This window comes from Echinops telfairi, unplaced genomic scaffold, assembly GCF_000313985.2.
Source record: "Echinops telfairi isolate 266 unplaced genomic scaffold, ASM31398v2 ScPeMD7_655;HRSCAF=1070, whole genome shotgun sequence".
NCBI lineage: Eukaryota > Metazoa > Chordata > Mammalia > Afrosoricida > Tenrecidae > Echinops > Echinops telfairi.
In genome coordinates, this window is record NW_022104553.1 from 34,118,496 (window position 1) to 34,135,548 (window position 17,053).

A 17,053-nucleotide genomic window follows, 5' to 3' on the forward strand; every position below is an offset into this window, starting at 1 on the left:
ACGCCCAGAGAAGAACCGCTGCATTTGAATGATGGTGTTGACAAAGCTTACTGAAAGTACCGTGGGCAGCCCAAGAACACACACATCTGTCTCAGAGTGCCAGAATGCGCCTTAGAAGCAAAGGTGATAGAACTCTGTCTCACGTGTTACGCAGAAAGACCGGTCCTTGGATAAGGACACCATGCTTGGTAAAGCAGAGCAGCTCCCTTTGGGAGGCGAACGACCCTTTCACAGGGGTCGCCTAAGACCATCGGAAAACACATTAAATATTTCACAAGGTATAATTACATATTTTTTGTGACTAATCACTGTGCTGTAATTATGTTTAATTATGTTCAATTTGCAACAATGAAAATACATCCTGCATATCAGATATTTACATAACGATTCCTAACAGTAGCAAAATGACAGTGATGAAGTAGCAATGAAAAGAATTTCATGGTCGGGGGTCACTACCCCATGAGGAACTGTCTGAAAGGGTCACAGCATTGGGAAGGTGGAGAACCACCGAAGTGGAGGGTCTGGCTGCCACACCGGGCACAGACAGAACCACTATGAGGAAGGCTCTGGACTGAGTAGTGTTTTGTTCTGTTGTAGATAGGAGCACATTTGCATAATAAAAATACTGGGCTATACACACCAGGGAACGAACTAAAGAAGTTACCAATGACGACTCTGAGAAGGGCTAAGGCACTCAGAGAGCAGAACCTCAAGGCACAGGGCCAGAGGATCTATTCTGACGGCTGCAGTCACTGCAGCCTCTGTCTGGAATCCAAATGCTCCCGTCAGCCCGGTTCTTTCTGAGTCTCTTACAGCAGCACTCCCCACCCCCTTCCTGGCAGGGATTGCCAAACGACTATTCAATTGGCTGTAATGGAGCCACAATGTGCTCTGCTAAAAGACTAGCCTTTCAGGTCTCTTTTGCAGCTAAGTGGGACCATGGCACTCAGTTTTCTGCTCAATGAATGCTTTGGGGCCGGAGGGGCGCCTGACGGTGGTGCATAAGTAGGAGGGGTTCTCAGATGGAATCACAGCAGCCGACGGGCAAAGGAGGAGAGTGAGTATCACATAAACCGCTGACAAATTTGGTCTTGTTCTTACCGGTTTGTTCCTCTTGTTGGCGATACTGACGATGTGAACACTCCTCTTTAGAAGACACTGGGTGGTCAAGTGGTTCATGTGTTTGGCTGCCAACTGAAGGGTTGGTAGCTGAGTCTACCCGAAGGTTCTCTCAGAAGATACCTGGTAATGTTAAAAAACAAAACAAAAAAAACAAAACAATTCAACTGGCTTAGTTTTGATTTAAACCTCGTTTAAAGACCCACCTGAGGTTGGCAGCTAGTTTCCTCCCTTTTGTAGAATATTTTAGTCTGGTTCAAATTCTAACCCAAACCAAACAAACTGCCATCAAGTCAATGCTGACTCATAGTGACCCTATAGGGTAGGGGAGAAACCGTGTGCGTTTCTGAGACTGTAACACAGAGGTTCTCAACCTGTGGGTCTTGACCCCTTTGGGGGTTGAATGACCCTTTCACAGGGGTCACCGATTCATAACAATAGCAAAATTAGTTATGAAGTAGCAACGAAAATAATTTTATGGTTGGGGGTCACAACAACATGAGGAACTGTGTTAAAGGGTCACGGCATTAGAAAGGTTGAGAACCACTGCTAACACTTTACAAGAATAGAAAGCTTCATCTTTCTCCCACGGAAGAGCTAGTGGTTTTGAACTGCTGACCTTGCGATTAGCAGTCTAACATGAAGTGGCATACACTGCTAGTTCTTAACTTCTTCCTTAATAACAGGAGTGAAAATTTCTTATTAAGTTGAAAAATAAAGCTTTTCACTCATTTTTTTATTGTAAATTAGGTGTGAGTTGACAGATCAGATCATTTTTGCATTCAACAATCAAAACAACCTATCAATCCTCCTCCTGCCTTGTCTTAATTCGCACCCTCCCTTTGTTTCTCATCTTAAGATATTGTCTTCCTTCCACCTAGGTTCACACTTGCCCGCCCACCCCCAACCCTCTGGTAACCAACAGTTGGTTTCTTATTGTATGAAAACCTTAAAAAAATTTTTTGATATCATTAGTCTCATAAAATTTGTCCTTTTGTGATTGACGAATTTCACTCAGCAAACTGTCCTCCAAATCCATCCATGTCACGAGGTGTCTCCATTTCCTATTCTTTAGCGCCGTGTAGTATTCCACCGTGTGTGTACACCAAAGTGTATTTTCCCATTCTCCCACTGGTGGTTGTTTCCAGCTTGCTGTTGTGAATAGTGTTACAACAACAGGGGTGTGGATACAACCATTTGTGTTGTGCTCCTTATTTCTGTAGGATATAGACCAAGTAGCATGATTGTTGGGTCATATGGTACTTCTATTCCCAATTGTTTGAGGAAGCGTCATGCCACTTTCCACAGTGGACAACCAGTTTTACGGTCCCACTACCAGTATAGGAGAACAACTCTAAATTTCTGCACAACTCAGTTATTGAGTCAAGTTCGACTCATAGGCCCCTTATAGGATAGAGTAGAACTGCCCCTGTGGGTCCGAAAACCCTTCATCTTCACAAGTAAAAAGCCTCGTCTTTCTACCTTGTAGGGGCTGGCAGTTTCAAACTGCTGACCTTGCAGTTAGGAGCCAAACTCAGCACCCAGGATGCCACCAGGGCTCCTTCAAAATTTAAAGAAGCCACTGCGTGGGGAAGGCTTGGTAAAGAGGACTGGGTTTGGAGGTGTGCCCATTTTGCTCTGCCTTCTTTCTCCTTGAAATGTGGGTATGAAGACTACAAGGTGCTGACTTGTGGAAGCTGCATGCTAAGGACGGAGCAGAAGATAGACAGACAGAACCTCATCCTGGATGACGGTGAAGCCACCATGCCAGTGCTGGTCTGCCAACCACTGTATTTGTTTTAATGAAGAAAAAAAATCAGCCGATGGTAGTGTATTATTTTTGAAATATCCTACCCTTCCCCCTATGAAGTGAAATGAAGTTGAGCGAAGGTGACCTGCGTCACTTCTGAACGTCAAATTTCCTAGAACCTACTGCCACCGTCCCCTGCCTTTTCTTCTCAGACTAGCCACATTCTCAGAAGGGGTGGCTCCTTCAGCCTCCATCGCCCATCAGTGGACAGTAGAGCCACAAATGATCTGTAAAGTGTGAGTGAAAAATCAACGTTTGTTGTGGTAAGCCTCTGAGATTTGGGGACAATTTGTTATTGCAGCTCAATTTTATTTTCTAAGTTTTATTTTAAATTTCTCTTCTCTGTGAGGAAAGAGAAGAGGTAAAGATAAGTCGTAAGGTTTCTAATCCGGAGAGCCGATGTTTTGTGAATGATGAGGGCAATGAATGTAATGTGCTTTACACAATTGATGTATACATGGATTGTGCTAAGTTATATGAGCCCCTAATAAAATGATTTTTAAAAAAAGGTTTCTACCCCCAACTACCAGGACCCCAATTCTGCCTTGCAGACCTGGTTAGACCAGATGATGCACAGTGGTACAGATGGGAATTGGAAACGCAGGGAATCTAGGACAGATGAACCTCTCAGGACCAGGGGTGACAGTGGCGATACCAGGAGGGAAAGAGGGTGTAGAAAGGGGGAATTGATCACAGGGAGCTACATATAACCTCCCCTCTGGGGGAAGGGCAGCAGAGGGGTGGGTGAAGGGAGATGCCGGGCAGTGTAATATAAGATACAATAATAATTTATAAATTATCAAGGGTGCATGGGGGAGAGGGGAGGAAGAAGGGAGGGGGAGGGGAAAAAAGGAAAATGAGCTGATTCCGGGAACCCAAAAGGAAAGCAAATTTTGGAAATGAGGGCAACAAATGTATAGATGTGCTTTATACAATTGATCTATGTATTGTGATGAATTGTATGAGCCCCAATAAATTGATAAAAAAAAGAATAAAATGACAGTGCTAGTTCATGCAGAAGTATTTGATAAACATTAGCACCAATGGGGGAAGACAAACAAACAAACCCAGGATGAAAGGGAACTTTTTTAACCTTATAGATAAGGAGTATCTATAAACAACCCACAACAAATGTTATTTTCAATCATTAAATGTTAAAAGCTTTACCTATGTTGTCCAGAACAGGACAACAATGCCCGCCATCCCCACATTTCAGCATTGTTTTGGAGGTCATAGCCAATAATGAAAATAAACAGAATTGCTGTTTAAAAAAAAAAGGTTTCTACTCTGAGCATCTGGAAGGATAGAATAAGCGATTAACTGAGATGGAGAAAGCTCTGGAAGGGTTCGAGGAGACAGGATTAGGAGCTCAGTTTTGGATGGCTTGTTTCAGATGCCTGCGGGCTTTAACAGAGCCTGGTCCACACTCAGTTCCTTACGTACCCAGGGCGCTCGCCCCCTTCATTATCTGGACTTGGTTGTCTACCGCGGCATTTCCACGCACCTGCACTTCCGCATGTGCGGTACTGGCTATAAGGAACACCTTCTCCTCACTTCGTTAACCGCTACTTTTGCTAGGCACTCGCTAAGGGCTCCAGGTGCATCACCTGGCGGTGCTTAACTTCAGCCCCGCCCCCGGGGCCACGCCCCTCGGCGAGCTTCACCGCGCACTAGCGCCCACTAGCGGAAGCACTTTCCACGCCCTAGTCGTTCGGAGCCAGGCAGTACTTGGGCCCTGCGGCCCGGCTGGGGTTAAGGGTCACACTTGAGTCTTCCCTCGGGTCCCCGGATCCGCCCTGGGCCTCCTTACGTGCGGGGATAGGGGAGAGGATGCCTGCGTACCAGGCGCCCCGCACGTCCCCCCGCAGTCCGTGACGAGGAGAACGCTGAGGAAAATCAATGATCTCGGTGCAAAGCGGCCTCCTCCGGGTCCTGACTGGCATCACGTGTGGGCGCACAGGGAGCATGGCACTTCTGCGCTTGCGCCAACCAAATGCCTTGTCCGTCTCTTCCGGTTCTTCCAGCCACTTACATCCGGCCGGCTGCCCCGCGGCGGTGGGGCGGTCAGGGCGGCTGCCCAAAGCGTGATGACGAAGGTTATGGCCTTCCCTCGTAAATTACAAAGATAAAGACACAAACGAGGAAAAGCACCCCAGACCTGCGCACGAAGGACGCAGGCACTGAGGCTGTAACCTCAGCGGAGGCCCCACCTTCCAGGAGACTCCACCCCGCCCCTTATCCCTCATTGGTCAGAGGTGCGCCCGGGCAGCCCTGCGATTGGCCAGCCCGGCGGCCCGCTGTATCCAATGAGTGGAGGCGCCGGGTTTCCCGCGGCCGTTTGCTGTTCGAGTGGGTAGCGGCGGCGACTGCGGCAGTTGAGGGGCGCAACCGGCGCCCGGTCCCGGTGCGACAATGGCGGCCTTGGGCCCCGGAGGCTACGCGGCCGAGAAACTGTCATCTGCCACGGCGGGGATTCCGGCGCGAAGGGGCCAGTCCTCTCCGCCCCCGGCCCCAGCGCTCTGCCTTCGGCGGCGGACGCGGCTCACCGGGGCGCCGGAGGACACGGTACAGAGCCGGGTGAGAAGCTAACCGCCCTCCGCACCCCAGTTCCAGGCTCCCCGGGGTCTCCCGGGCCCTGCCCTCAGACCTTCGGTCTCGCCTAGCAGTCCCGGGCTCCTGCCCTCCAGCTGCTTCCTGGCCCCGCCTTGTTTCCCAGGTCCCGCCCACTTTCCTTTTGGAAGCTTGCTCGTCATTCGTGGCCCACCTCAACCCCAGAGCCCACCCCTACTCCTTGGGGCCTTCGCAGAGTCTTTTTTCCCTCCAGCGCAACGCACTCACCTTTAGACCTTTCTCCCTTTGCACTGTTGTGGGCCTCACCCTGCTGAATCCTTAGGAGCCATAGTTTAGGAGCACTGGTGGCGCAGCTGGTTAAGCCTTGGGCTGCCAACCAGGAGTTGGCGTTCAAACCCACCACGGGTTGGGTGCAAACAGGAAGCACGGGGAGAAAGTGATGGGTGCATGATGTTACATTGTGGGGAGGCTGTCCATGACACGAAATTACAATTGTGTATGAATTGTTCAAGGTTCCTATAAGCAGCTTCCTGCTGTATGGAATCTAGACTGCTGAATGTAGTAGCCCCACCTCACTGGTGCCCACAGAGCCTGGAACAGTGGCTGGTTGTTGCACCTGGCTGTCACCAAGGCTCTGCCACTCTGCCAATCTTCTTTGTTTCCCTGAGGCTCTAAGCACCTCCTTGCTTCCTGGCCTTTGTGTTGGGGGAATCCTCTGCCTGGGCTTTTTGCCACAGTCCACTTGACTGGTTTGTTTTTGTTCCTCCAGGATCAGCCTGACTGTCCCTCTCCTAAGAGGCCATCTCCTATCTAAAGCAGACAGCCTCCTTAATCTCCCATCCATCCCCTTGCTCTTCACCGCACTTATCATGTTGTTGCTGTGTTATAGTTGTTGTTAGGTACCATCGAGTCAGTTCGAGTTCAACAGCACGAAACACTGTTTGGTCCTAGGCCAGCCTCACAGTTGTTCTGCTTGAGTCCATTGTGGCAGCCGCTGTGTCCATCTGTCTTTCAAGGTCGTCCTCTTCACTACCCCTCTACTTTCCCAAGCGTGACGTCATTCTCCAGAGACTGCTCTCTCGGGAGTTCCTGAAAATGCCTTGTGAGCCCTTACACTACCTGCCTGGACATGTAGGGGACTGGTGAGAGCAGACCGCCAGCCCCAGACTGCCTGGGCTTGCACTCTTAAGTTTGTCCTGCCCGTCAAGTTCTGCACTTCTCGCTTCCTGCATTTCTGCCTGTGCACAGCTAGGATCATGCTGTGCACCCTCTCTCCTAGGGCCTTTGCAAGGATTCGATGAGCTCGCAGGGCCTGGCACATGGCAGTTACTCTATTAGCATCCCTGTCTGCTGCTGCTGTTATTGTGTATTTTGAAATCATAGAGGTTCAACTATTTTTCTTGTCTGGGTACACGGAGTCTCTCTGGCTTGCAAAAGATGGCATCTAAAAATGACCCAGTCTCTAAAGTGACCAATCCGTCCAGCAATGGGGGCAGGGGAGGGGGCGTGCTGCCAGGCTGCCTGGTTTGTCTCCCTCGAGGCTAGAGTTACTTACCCCTCTAGCTGCTTTTTCAATTGAGGATGGAATAATGATAGTGACTGAATTGAGGGAGCAATGGGTCAGTTAATACAGCTTTATGTATTTTAGCAGTCCTTAAGCCCTGGTGGTATTATTTAATCTCGCTTCCACAATCAGTGCTCATGGGCGCAGCAGTCAAGAAACCAAAGGACGTGTTGCATTGGGTAAATCTGCTGCAGAAGACCTCTTTAGCGTGTTGAAAAGCAGGGAGGTTACTTTGAGGACTAAGGTGCTCCTGACCCAAGCCATGGGATTTTCAATGACCTCATATGCATGTGAAAGTTGGACACTGAATAAGGAAGACCGAAGAAGAATCCATGTGTTCAAATTAATGGTGCTGGTGAAGACTATTGAAAGTACCATGGGGCGCCCGGACCCAACCTGCCACCGTCGCTGCTCGCTCCGCTCCGGGCTTCCCCATCTCGTGTCTGGCATTGAACTACCCAAACAGCCGCCACGTCGAGCAAAAAGGCAAAGACCAAGACCACCAAGAAGCGCCCTCAGCGCGCAACATCCAATGTGTTTGCCATGTTTGACCAGTCACAGATTCAGGAGTTCAAAGAGGCCTTCAACATGATCGACCAGAATCGAGATGGCTTCATCGACAAGGAGGATCTGCATGATATGCTTGCCTCTCTTGGGAAGAATCCAACTGACGCATACCTGGACGCCATGATGAACGAGGCTCCAGGCCCCATCAATTTCACCATGTTCCTTACGATGTTTGGGGAGAAGCTGAACGGGACCGATCCGGATGATGTCATCAGAAATGCTTTTGCCTGCTTCGATGAAGAAGCAACAGGCACCATTCAGGAAGATTACCTGAGAGAGCTGCTGACGACCATGGGAGATCGCTTCACGGATGAGGAAGTGGAGGAGCTGTACAGAGAAGCACCCATTGACAAAAAGGGGAACTTCAATTACATCGAGTTCACGCGCATCCTTAAACACGGAGCAAAAGACAAGGATGAATGAACGAACTTGTGCTCAAACCTTCCATTTACCTTGTCTTCCTCTTCGATTTCCACGACACCTTCCCCAGCATCCCGCTCTCATAGAAGCTGTTGCATGCACTTAGCTCCACAGCTCTACCGGTTTGGGGATGTATTTATTCCAGGCCTCTCTGCCACTTAGCACCTGTATATTGAGTCTGGGAGTGGGGACAAGATTGTAAATTGTATTGAAAAAGAGATTATGAATAAAAATCAACAAACGTGAAAAAAAAAAAGTGCCATGGACTGCCAAAAACCCAAATCTATCATGGAAGAAGTACGGCCACAATGTTCCTTAGAGGCAAAGATGGCGGGACTTCTTCACAGAAGAATGCCATAGTGGGGAGGGAGGGACACTTATTGTCAGAATTGGTAAAAAGGTTGAAGAGTAGGGCACATGGCAACTGCCAACCTTTCCCCCAATTCTGACGCCAACTGCCCCTCCACAGTGTGCTCGGGACTTGGCCTTGGGCTGCCAAGAGCGGCGATTCTCCGGCCCACTCGTGAAGCCAGAGGAGATCAGACGCCATGCCCCACACCATTGCTACATGCTCCTCTCGTCACCTGACCTGTATTTTACACATTTGTCTTCTTTACTTTCTGTCTTCCACTCGACCCTATCAGAATAGAAGCTTCCGGAAAACAGGGATTTGGTCTGTCTTCCCACTCTGTGTTGATGTGTTGTTGTCAAAGGAATTCGGAGGAACCAACACTTGTTCCTGGTAGCATGACTCCTGAAGCTCGGCCAGACTGTGTTGAACCCGGGGAACTGACCTGCTGGGACCGAATGCTTCTGACTTGGCCTTTTCTCCACAGGTGTCACTCGAGAAGGTGCTCGGCATCACGGCCCAGAACAGCAGCGGCTTAACCTGTGACCCTGGCACTGGCCATGTGGCCTACCTGGCAGGGTGAGCAAATGGGTGCCCCTCCCCCTCTAGTAACTGCTGGGGAATGTGGACTCAGGGCTAATCTCTCTGGGCACCGTCTTCCCTGTCTGCAGCATGTGGATACTGCTGCCCACGTCTGAGGGCTGTGGAGAGAAGCCCCCAGGCCCATCAGTGTCTGGAACAGTACCTGGCACATACGGTGGGCTAGGAAGTCCTTAATGGTGACTGCAGGTGGGAGAGCGCAGTGGTTCGGGGAGAGACAGGTGGTTTAGACCCAAGCTGTGGTGTCTGGGAGCCTGAATCCAGGTCTCATCCCTGCCACACATGCCGCTGTCTCTGTAAGCGAAGCTGGTGAAGCCCTATCGTGGTGGTTGCAAGAAGGAAGACGCCCCTACAGCACGTCTGCCTGGCATGCTGTGTTAGCCTGGCATTCGCTGAAGGGGCTCCTTGCTGGCCCATAGCCATTCTCATTGACCAGTGTCTGTCTGTGTATTAGTCTAGGTACTTTAGAGAAACAAATCCACAGCAACTCATGTATAAGATAGTTTTATGTAAAGAAAGTGCATCACAAAAACATCCCAACCCAATGCTGCCCATGCCCACCAGTCCAACATTAACCCAACACCAGTCCACAAAGTCCTCCACCTCACAAAACAGAGGCAATGATGCCGACTGCAGGAGGAAAGCTGAGTCAGTGAACGAATAAGCATCTCAGCACTAGCAGGGGTCTCCACACTGCTGCTCCAGCACCCAGGGCTGCATCGGGATAGGTCCATGTGGCTTCTCCTTGGGGATGTCTTGTAGGAAGTCAATCTTGCAAGTTGAAGCAGGGAACTGCTAAGGCAGCTGCACCCTGGTGCGACCATCACAAAGCAAGAAACCTGAGAACTAGAAAGGCGAGGCTCACCACCCCTTTATCCCTCCACCTTTCAATTAGCCCCACACCTGATTATCGGCCAGATTGGCACAATTAACTAACTCAGTCTGGGAGTGTCTGGGAGCAGTCCAGCATAGAGGACAAGAATGTGGGTTTCTGACCCTGATAGGTGTGGAGGATTCACATCCCTGCTCTGACCTGCTGAGTGACCCTGGCCAGAGCACTTCCTCTCCGGACCTTCAGTTCCTTCCTCTCTAAAATGGCCTGGAGTCCAGCCTCACCTGGCAGTTGTGAAGATTTAAGAACATAAGTTTATTAACCCAGGGCCCAGTAGACTAGTGACCACAAAGAAGCACACCCACTCCTCATGGGTGACATGGTTAGGTCGTCGTGAGGAGGAAGAAGGCACGGAGGTGCCTGGGCCCTCAGACCTGCTCTGCTCCCGGCCGCGTTTGGCCCTGGGTCATAAGGCTCTGTTGCTAGGTTGGCACTTAAGTGGACCTGGGGCCTGGCAGCTGCACCAGAGGCCCAGTTGGTGACCTCGGGGGAGGCCAGAAGTTAATGTCATTGGTGAGGCTGGCTTCTGCTGCAGCCCCCAGGCCCCGATTTCCCCCCAGGACTCTTTCCGCTGTGGGACTTGGTCGGTCCAGGCAGTTTTTTTAGTAGAGGGGAGGAGCAGCAGCCGCCTCCCCTGCCCCCGCCTCCTCCTGATCCCCTCTGTCCGCTTCTCAGTCCTTCTTTCACAAGATGAGCTGCTCCTGTGGCTCCGGCAGGTGGGTGGGTGGGGCGGCAAGAGGCCTTCGCCTGGGCCTGACTGACAGTCGGCCGGGATTTGGATGCGGGGAAGAAACCCAGACGAAGGTACAGAGTTGTCAGGTAGTGAGTGGATTCTCTGCTATTGTCATACATGCAAAACGTCAGGTAACAAGATGGTTGTGTGAGGAGTGGGTGTATTGGATTCTCCTTCAGAATATTATCATTCAACGGGATCGGGTAACAGGCATCAGGAGACCCAAAACAAACATACAAACAAAAACATTTATTGAGAATGAGGGGGTCAGAGCAGAGACCCAAATCATCTGTAGACAATGGGACATCCCCTCACAGAAGGGTCATAAGGAAGGGGGAATGAATCAACCAGGGTGCAGTACAGCCCTGATGAAACACACAATATTCCTCTGGTTCTTTGAGGCTTCCTCGCCCCCCACTATCATGTCCCGGTCCTGCCTTCCACTGTGGGTTAGACTGGAGCCGGTGCACACGTACAGATAAGAGATAAGAGCTCGAGACAAATGGAATCCAGGAACAGGAGTGGGAGTGGCACTACCAGGAGGGTAAGGGGAAGGTGAGGAGAGTAGGGGAGGAAAGGTGAACCGATCATAATGATCAACGCATAACCTCCACAACCCCAGGGGGACAAACTACAGAAACCATGGGGGAAGGGAGACTGGTTGGTGTAAGGGGTGAAAATAATAGTAATTTATAGTTGATGAAGGGGTCTTGAGGATGTGGGTGGTGGTGGAAAGAGGAACTGCTCAGGGCTCAATAGAAAGTAAATGTTTAGAAAATAAAGATGGCAACATAAGTACAAATATGGTCTATACAATTGATGTATGGATTGTTACAAGAGCTATAAGAACCCAAATAAAATGATCTTTTAATATATAAAAAAAGCATATAATCCTATTGATCGGTGCCCTAGAATCTTTAGTGTGCGCACTCTGGAAGAGAGGGAGAGAGAAGCTTGTGTTGGAGGGAGCTTCTGTGTGTGGGCTCTGCTGCAGGGACCAGAATCCTCCCTTGACCTCCCCGTGCTGCCCCGCCCCGAGTTTGGGCTCACTTTCCTCTTTCTTGGCAGCTGTGTGGTGGTGATTTTGGACCCCAAGGAGAACAAGCAGCAGCATATCTTTAATACTGCCAGGTAGGCTGGGGCCTGGGCATGGGATAAGGGTGGGCCAGGGACCCCATACACCCCCTTCCCCACAGCCTGGAGGGTTCTGGGTTTATGGCTCATCACGCAACTCACCCAATCCGTTCAGCGATGTTTCCCAGGGCCTGTTTTGTGTCAGGTCCTCCTTTGGGTGGCACACAGTGGATGCAGGGGACCAGAGTCCCGGCTTTCATAAAACTGACAGCTTAGGGGGGAGCGGGGAGGGAGGGGAAAAATGAGGACCTAATGTCGGGGATTTAAATGGAGAGAAAATGATTTGAGAAACGATGTACAAATGCGCTTTACACAATTGATGTGTGTATGGATTGGGATAACAGTTGTATGAGCCCCTAATAAAATGTAAAAAAAAACAAAACAAAAAAACCTGACAGCTTAGAGGGGGAGGCGGATGGCAAACCAGTAGGCAGGTTGCTAGCTGTGGAGGAAATGATGGAGTTGTGTCAGGGCAGCTCTGTGGGCCGAGGGTGAGTGGAAAGCCCTGTCGGGCCCAGGTTCCGTCAGATCCTTAGGCAGGTGGGGCACAGGAAGGGCAAAGGCCCTGTGGTGGTTCAGGACTTTGAGTGGCTTAAGGACCAGCCGAGGATTTGTGTTCTTGCGATAGAGCGGGACCCAGGGATGAGGCTGGTCACCCTTGGACCTTAGGGCTGCAGAGGAAGTTGGCTAGCACAGAGTTCAAAGCCAAGCCCCTAGAGGGCGGGCAGGTCCGGCCCAGCAATGTGCTCTCCATGCCCCACAGCTCCCGCTTCCGAAGCTGGTTCTTTCTGCTGTGCTGTTCTTCCTAGTGGATGGCATTTAGCCTGTCACCCTCTTCCAGTATGAGCTCTTTGAGGGCGGGGGACTTCTGTGACCCCCATCTTTCGAGCAATGTACAGCATCCTGATGGCACTTCCTGTTTCCTAAATGAAGGAGCATAAGGTTTTTTTTAAGGCGAGCTGCAGCTACTTGCCTTTTGGTAAAGAGTACAGAACAGAGGAACAGTAAGGAGGCAAGAAGTTGGTGGGGACCAGGCCAGCTGCCCTGCATTTGCTGGAGGGTCAGGGACAACTGTGGAGCCAGCCTCTGTTGCCCAGTCCAGAACCCTTCTCAGAGTCTCCCAGGTGACTGGGGAAGGCCCTTGGCTGGGATTCTGCCTTGGCATGGATCAGTCACTGGGTCATCTGGGGTGTGGTCCCGAGAGTTTGCTGACCATCCAACCTTAGGAGGCACTCCCTCTCCTTGGCGTAACTCAGGTCCAGCCCCCACAATCCCTGTTCTCCAGGCGGACAGAGAGGGCGTGGGATTTCATGGTTGCCAAGATGTCACAGGAAGGGTCCAGAGGCCCTCTTACAAGGGGCTCCCAGGCCCTTGGCTCCTGTGAAGTCCAGCCCTGGTGTGAAGGCCGAGCCGGTTTCTAGTCCCATCCCAAGCATTTATTAACGGTGAAACCAGCCAAGACCCTTCGCCCTTGCCTTGGCCTCTTCCGACGTGCAATAGCTCCCTCCTGTGATGAGAATGCCCTGGACCCGAGTGCAAACTAGAGGCCCACACGCTTGTGGTTTGACCAGCACAGTGTGTTTTAAAGGTGGGAACTAGTCTAAAATTGTGAAACCCCCCCCTCAAACCCCCCTTACACACACTCACACACACACACACACACACACACACACACACACACACACACACAGATCTCGATGCCACTCTTACTTTGGAAAAATGAGAGACCCCGCCGCTGGGACCTGCAAACCCCCGTGGCAGCGATGGGCTGGCGCTCAGTGGCATTTGTCAGAGGCCCTCTTGTCCCTGTGGCCTCCCTGGTGATCCCTGCAGGCTGTGGGTCGACTAACCCTGACCTCTGAGGCGGATGGCGTGGAGGTAGCCTCCCTGGGCCCAAGAGGGGGTTTCCACCCCGCCTCCATGTCAGTCACCTGACCCTTTGGCCTCACTGCCAGAAAAGGTTGAGTCAGTTGGTCCTGGGGTGAGGCTTGAGCATGGTCATTTAAAAAACGTTTTTTATATTGAAATGATTTCAAATGTATAAGAATAGTACAAATGACACCTATGTACTTTTCACCCACGTTTCCCAAATGTATTTGACCACATATGCCTTCTCATCTTTAAATATTAATCTTCTTCCTAACTCCTTGAGAATAAGTTACACACTTCATACCCCTTTACCCCCAAACACAGAACATCCAGCAAAACCCCCCAGGTAACCAACCACACCTGGAGAGCCACAGGGCAGGGAGGAAGCACCCTCTCTGGCACATTGCCTCCCAGTTAACATTGGGGGAAGGAGGGCCGAGAGGGTGGGGTGTAGGCAGCTCCCCCTACCCACTGCAGGGAAGAGCAAGGGGCAGCCCTGGGACGTTCACCTGATGACAAACATTCTAGAGCGTCAGTGACTCACTGGGAGTGTCCAGCATTCTAGTTTACTCCCTCGGGAGAGGAAGCGGGGAGAGCGTTCAGGAACAGCATTCAAAGAGTGGGGAGCGAGAAATGCCCCAGTGTCTGAAGGGTGACTTGCTGCCAGAAACCGTGCCAACTAGCCAAGAGGGCCTGCGGTCCTGCCGCCCCGGTGCGTGTCAGAGACACGCATTCTGGTTGTCTGCTGGCTCCCAGACCCCTGGAGCGGTTCACTGCGGAGCCCTGTGATGGCCCCTCCCGGGGGGGTGTGACTGCCACAGCCCTTCTGTCAGCAGCACCTCCTTTGTTAAGCCCGCTCTGTCCCCTTTGCAGGAGCCCTCAAATTTCTCAGGGACCTAGAGGTTTCTTAAGGCTGCACAGGGAGAGGGAAGGAGGGCCCTGTTGTGAGAAAGAAGTCACCAGGCTGGTCCATCTTCAGCAAGAGTCAGGTAGTTGCTAAGTGACCAGGGCACCAACTGATAGTGTTAGGACAGCCCCTAGAGCTCAGGCACCTGTGGTGTGGAACACGGGAGCTGGATGAGTGAAGAAGAGGGGTGGGAGAAAACCCCTAGGTAATGTTCTGAGAAGATTGTTAACCCCATGATGAACTGGGCCACGGGGCTTTCGAATTAGGGCAGCTATTCTCAGCCTGTGGGTCATTACCCCTTTGGGGGTCGAATGACCCTTTCACGGGGGTCGCCTAAGACCATCGGAAAACACATCTTTCTGATGGTCTTAGGAACCGAGACACTGCTCCTCTGTCTCCAGGCGGGTCCACCCACATGCAGATCCGCCCACCTACGAGTACTCTGCATGAAGACTGTTACCCATGCTGCACCATGCTTCAAGACAGAATTTCATTTATTTGTCATTAGAAATAAATATTTCACAATAGATAATAACATTGTTTTTGTGATGAATCACGATGCTTTGATTATGTTCCATTTGTAACAGTGAAAATGCATCCTGCATATCAGACATGAAAGTAGTGTGAGGGTTGGGGGTCTCCACAGCATGAGGCAGCCTTAGGAAGGTGGAAGCCCTGCTCTAGGGGATGAAATGCTCGCAGAGGGGCTCTTAGGTGACCACCCTACCTCCCCTTTTGCCGGGCTTGTCTCCCATTTTGCAAAATGGAACAATAAAGGCCTCTCTCTCTCACTAAAGTGAGTACCAGATTGGATTTCTTGAGTGTTTGTCCGTCAGTTCAAATCCTGTGATGGCTCCTTGGTAAATTCATGTGGGATAAGGCCGCCGGTTTTCCCTCAAGAGAGACCCATCAGGGCACAACCTGATTAGGGGTTTATGCTGATCTGCCAATTACCAAGAGAAACCAATATGCTGTCTGGGTTTCGGCAGCGTTTCTCACACTGTACACCTCTGGGGGGCAGCGAATGGCTGCAGGGAGCCCATTGTGCCCTGGGCTGGGCACATGGCCTCTGTGGGACCCCCTCACATCATGTTTTCTCAGCCTTGTTTGAGGGGCGATGCGGGGAGAGGGGGGGGGCCTGGCAGCCCACCCTTAACGGAAACAGTGACCTGCCCTTCCCTTGTCCCCAGGAAGTCTCTGAGCGCTTTGGCCTTCTCACCTGACGGCAAGTACATAGTGACGGGGGAGGTGAGTCCACAGGCCTGACTGAGTGTGGGAGGAAGGGCCCTCAGCAGGCTGGGGGGGGGACGGGGGACCCTGAAATAGCTCCTTCCTCAGCCAGAGAGCTCCCTCGCCAGATGGGGAAGAGAGCTACCCTGCTGAGCCCAAACCCATGATCCTTGCCAGCCCCTCCTACCACGGAGCCCCCCCGGCAGTAATGACTTGCCTTTCCCAGAATGGGCATCGGCCCGCTGTGCGCATCTGGGATGTGGATGAGAAGAGCCAGGTGGCGGAGATGCTGGGCCACAAGTATGGCGTCGCCTGTGTGTCCTTCTCGCCCAACATGAAGCACATCGTGTCCATGGGCTACCAGCACGACATGGTGCTCAATGTCTGGGACTGGAAGGTGAGGCGCAGCGGGCTGGTGGGCGGGCCTGCAGCCAATCCTATCTGGACGACCCTGGGTTGGGGGCTTGGAGAAGTAAATGAGATATGGGCTTACAGTGCTCGTCCATCGAGCCCAACTGTGGCGCCCCTGCTACGTGCAGAACTGAGGCGCATCTCGTTGGGCGCAGTACAAGTTCTCAGCCAGTGGAATGGTTGCGTTGTTGTCTTACTACCCGGCTATGGACTTGGGCAAGTGGATCTATTTTTTCATCTGGAAAATGGAGGTGCTAATAGGATTGTGATGAGTCCACGGGTTGGGGACTAGCTGGGGGAGGGTGTCAAGTACACAGAAGTGGTGGCGTCATGTCCTGGCTCTGCTTTGAACTGTGTGACCTTGAGATGTGATGTGCCCTCCGAGCTCTCCCCCTGTCATAGGCTGAGGGAGTCCCTGCGGGACCCTGGGAAGGGCTTCACCCCAGGAGCCCCCTAGAGATAGCTGCGGGTGGTGGCCTCAGCCCCCTGGGGGCCCTGTAATGCTTGGGCCCTTGGGGAGAGCTCTGGAGTTCACTTTCCCGTGGGCCCCATCTAAGCCTCCGTCCGCCTCCTTCCCTGCCACTGTGGGTAATAGGAGTCCCACCCCTAACGCAGCTCCCCGGAGGGCCCAGGGCAGCAAGCTTGGAGTGGGGACAGCAGAGAGACCTGGTGCTGAGTAGTTGGATGGGGTGTTGGCGTGAACTTCTCTGTACTGCTTCTTCCAGAAGGACGTCGTGGTGGCCTCGAACAAGGTGTCTTGCAGGGTCATCGGCCTGTCCTTCTCAGAGGACAGCAGCTACTTTGTCACTGTCGGGAACCGGCATGTGAGGTTCTGGTTTTTGGAAGTCTCCACTGAAGCTAAGGTAGGTTTCTGCCC

General features: G+C 51.8%; 3 protein-coding genes across 4 annotated transcripts in view; 2 read left to right on the forward strand and 1 right to left on the reverse strand.

Annotated features, from left to right (window-relative positions):
• The window catches only part of CLIP3 (CAP-Gly domain containing linker protein 3), a 30,686-nt gene extending 25,837 nt beyond the window's left edge, over positions 1-4,849 (reverse strand). The window contains exons 1-2 of one of the 2 annotated variants that reach the window (XM_045292779.1): positions 4,772-4,849; positions 1,101-1,242 (exon numbers count right to left, since the gene is read on the reverse strand). In XM_045292779.1, coding sequence (XP_045148714.1) covers positions 1,101-1,179 — 79 coding nt within the window. In that variant the 5' untranslated portion in view covers positions 1,180-1,242; positions 4,772-4,849. Of the gene's footprint in view, positions 1-1,100; positions 1,243-4,771 lie in introns of those variants that run through there. The other variant, XM_004715811.4, reaches the window with a different exon arrangement.
• Positions 4,850-5,341: 492 nt separating this feature from the next.
• LOC101662723 (myosin regulatory light chain 12B-like) lies at positions 5,342-8,054 on the forward strand. The gene is made up of 2 exons (XM_045292716.1): positions 5,342-5,506; positions 7,524-8,054. Exons 1-2 carry the CDS (start codon positions 5,342-5,344, stop codon positions 8,052-8,054), a joined length of 696 nt encoding a protein of 231 aa, XP_045148651.1.
• Positions 8,055-8,468: 414 nt separating this feature from the next.
• WDR62 (WD repeat domain 62) overlaps positions 8,469-17,053 on the forward strand; it is a 42,578-nt gene continuing 33,993 nt past the window's right edge. The window contains exons 1-6 of the mRNA XM_045292717.1: positions 8,469-8,519; positions 8,888-8,979; positions 11,694-11,756; positions 15,726-15,783; positions 15,992-16,162; positions 16,902-17,039. Coding sequence (XP_045148652.1) covers positions 8,469-8,519; positions 8,888-8,979; positions 11,694-11,756; positions 15,726-15,783; positions 15,992-16,162; positions 16,902-17,039 — 573 coding nt within the window. The remainder of the gene's footprint in view (positions 8,520-8,887; positions 8,980-11,693; positions 11,757-15,725; positions 15,784-15,991; positions 16,163-16,901; positions 17,040-17,053) is intronic.

Coding starts and splice junctions, on each gene's coding strand:
- LOC101662723 (XM_045292716.1), top strand. CDS start 5,342: ATGGCGGCCTTGGGCCCCGGAGGCTACGCGGCCGAGAAACTGTCATCT. Junction 5,507..7,523: donor AGGACACGGTACAGAGCCGG/GTGAGAAGCTAA, acceptor CATTGAACTACC/CAAACAGCCGCCACGTCGAG.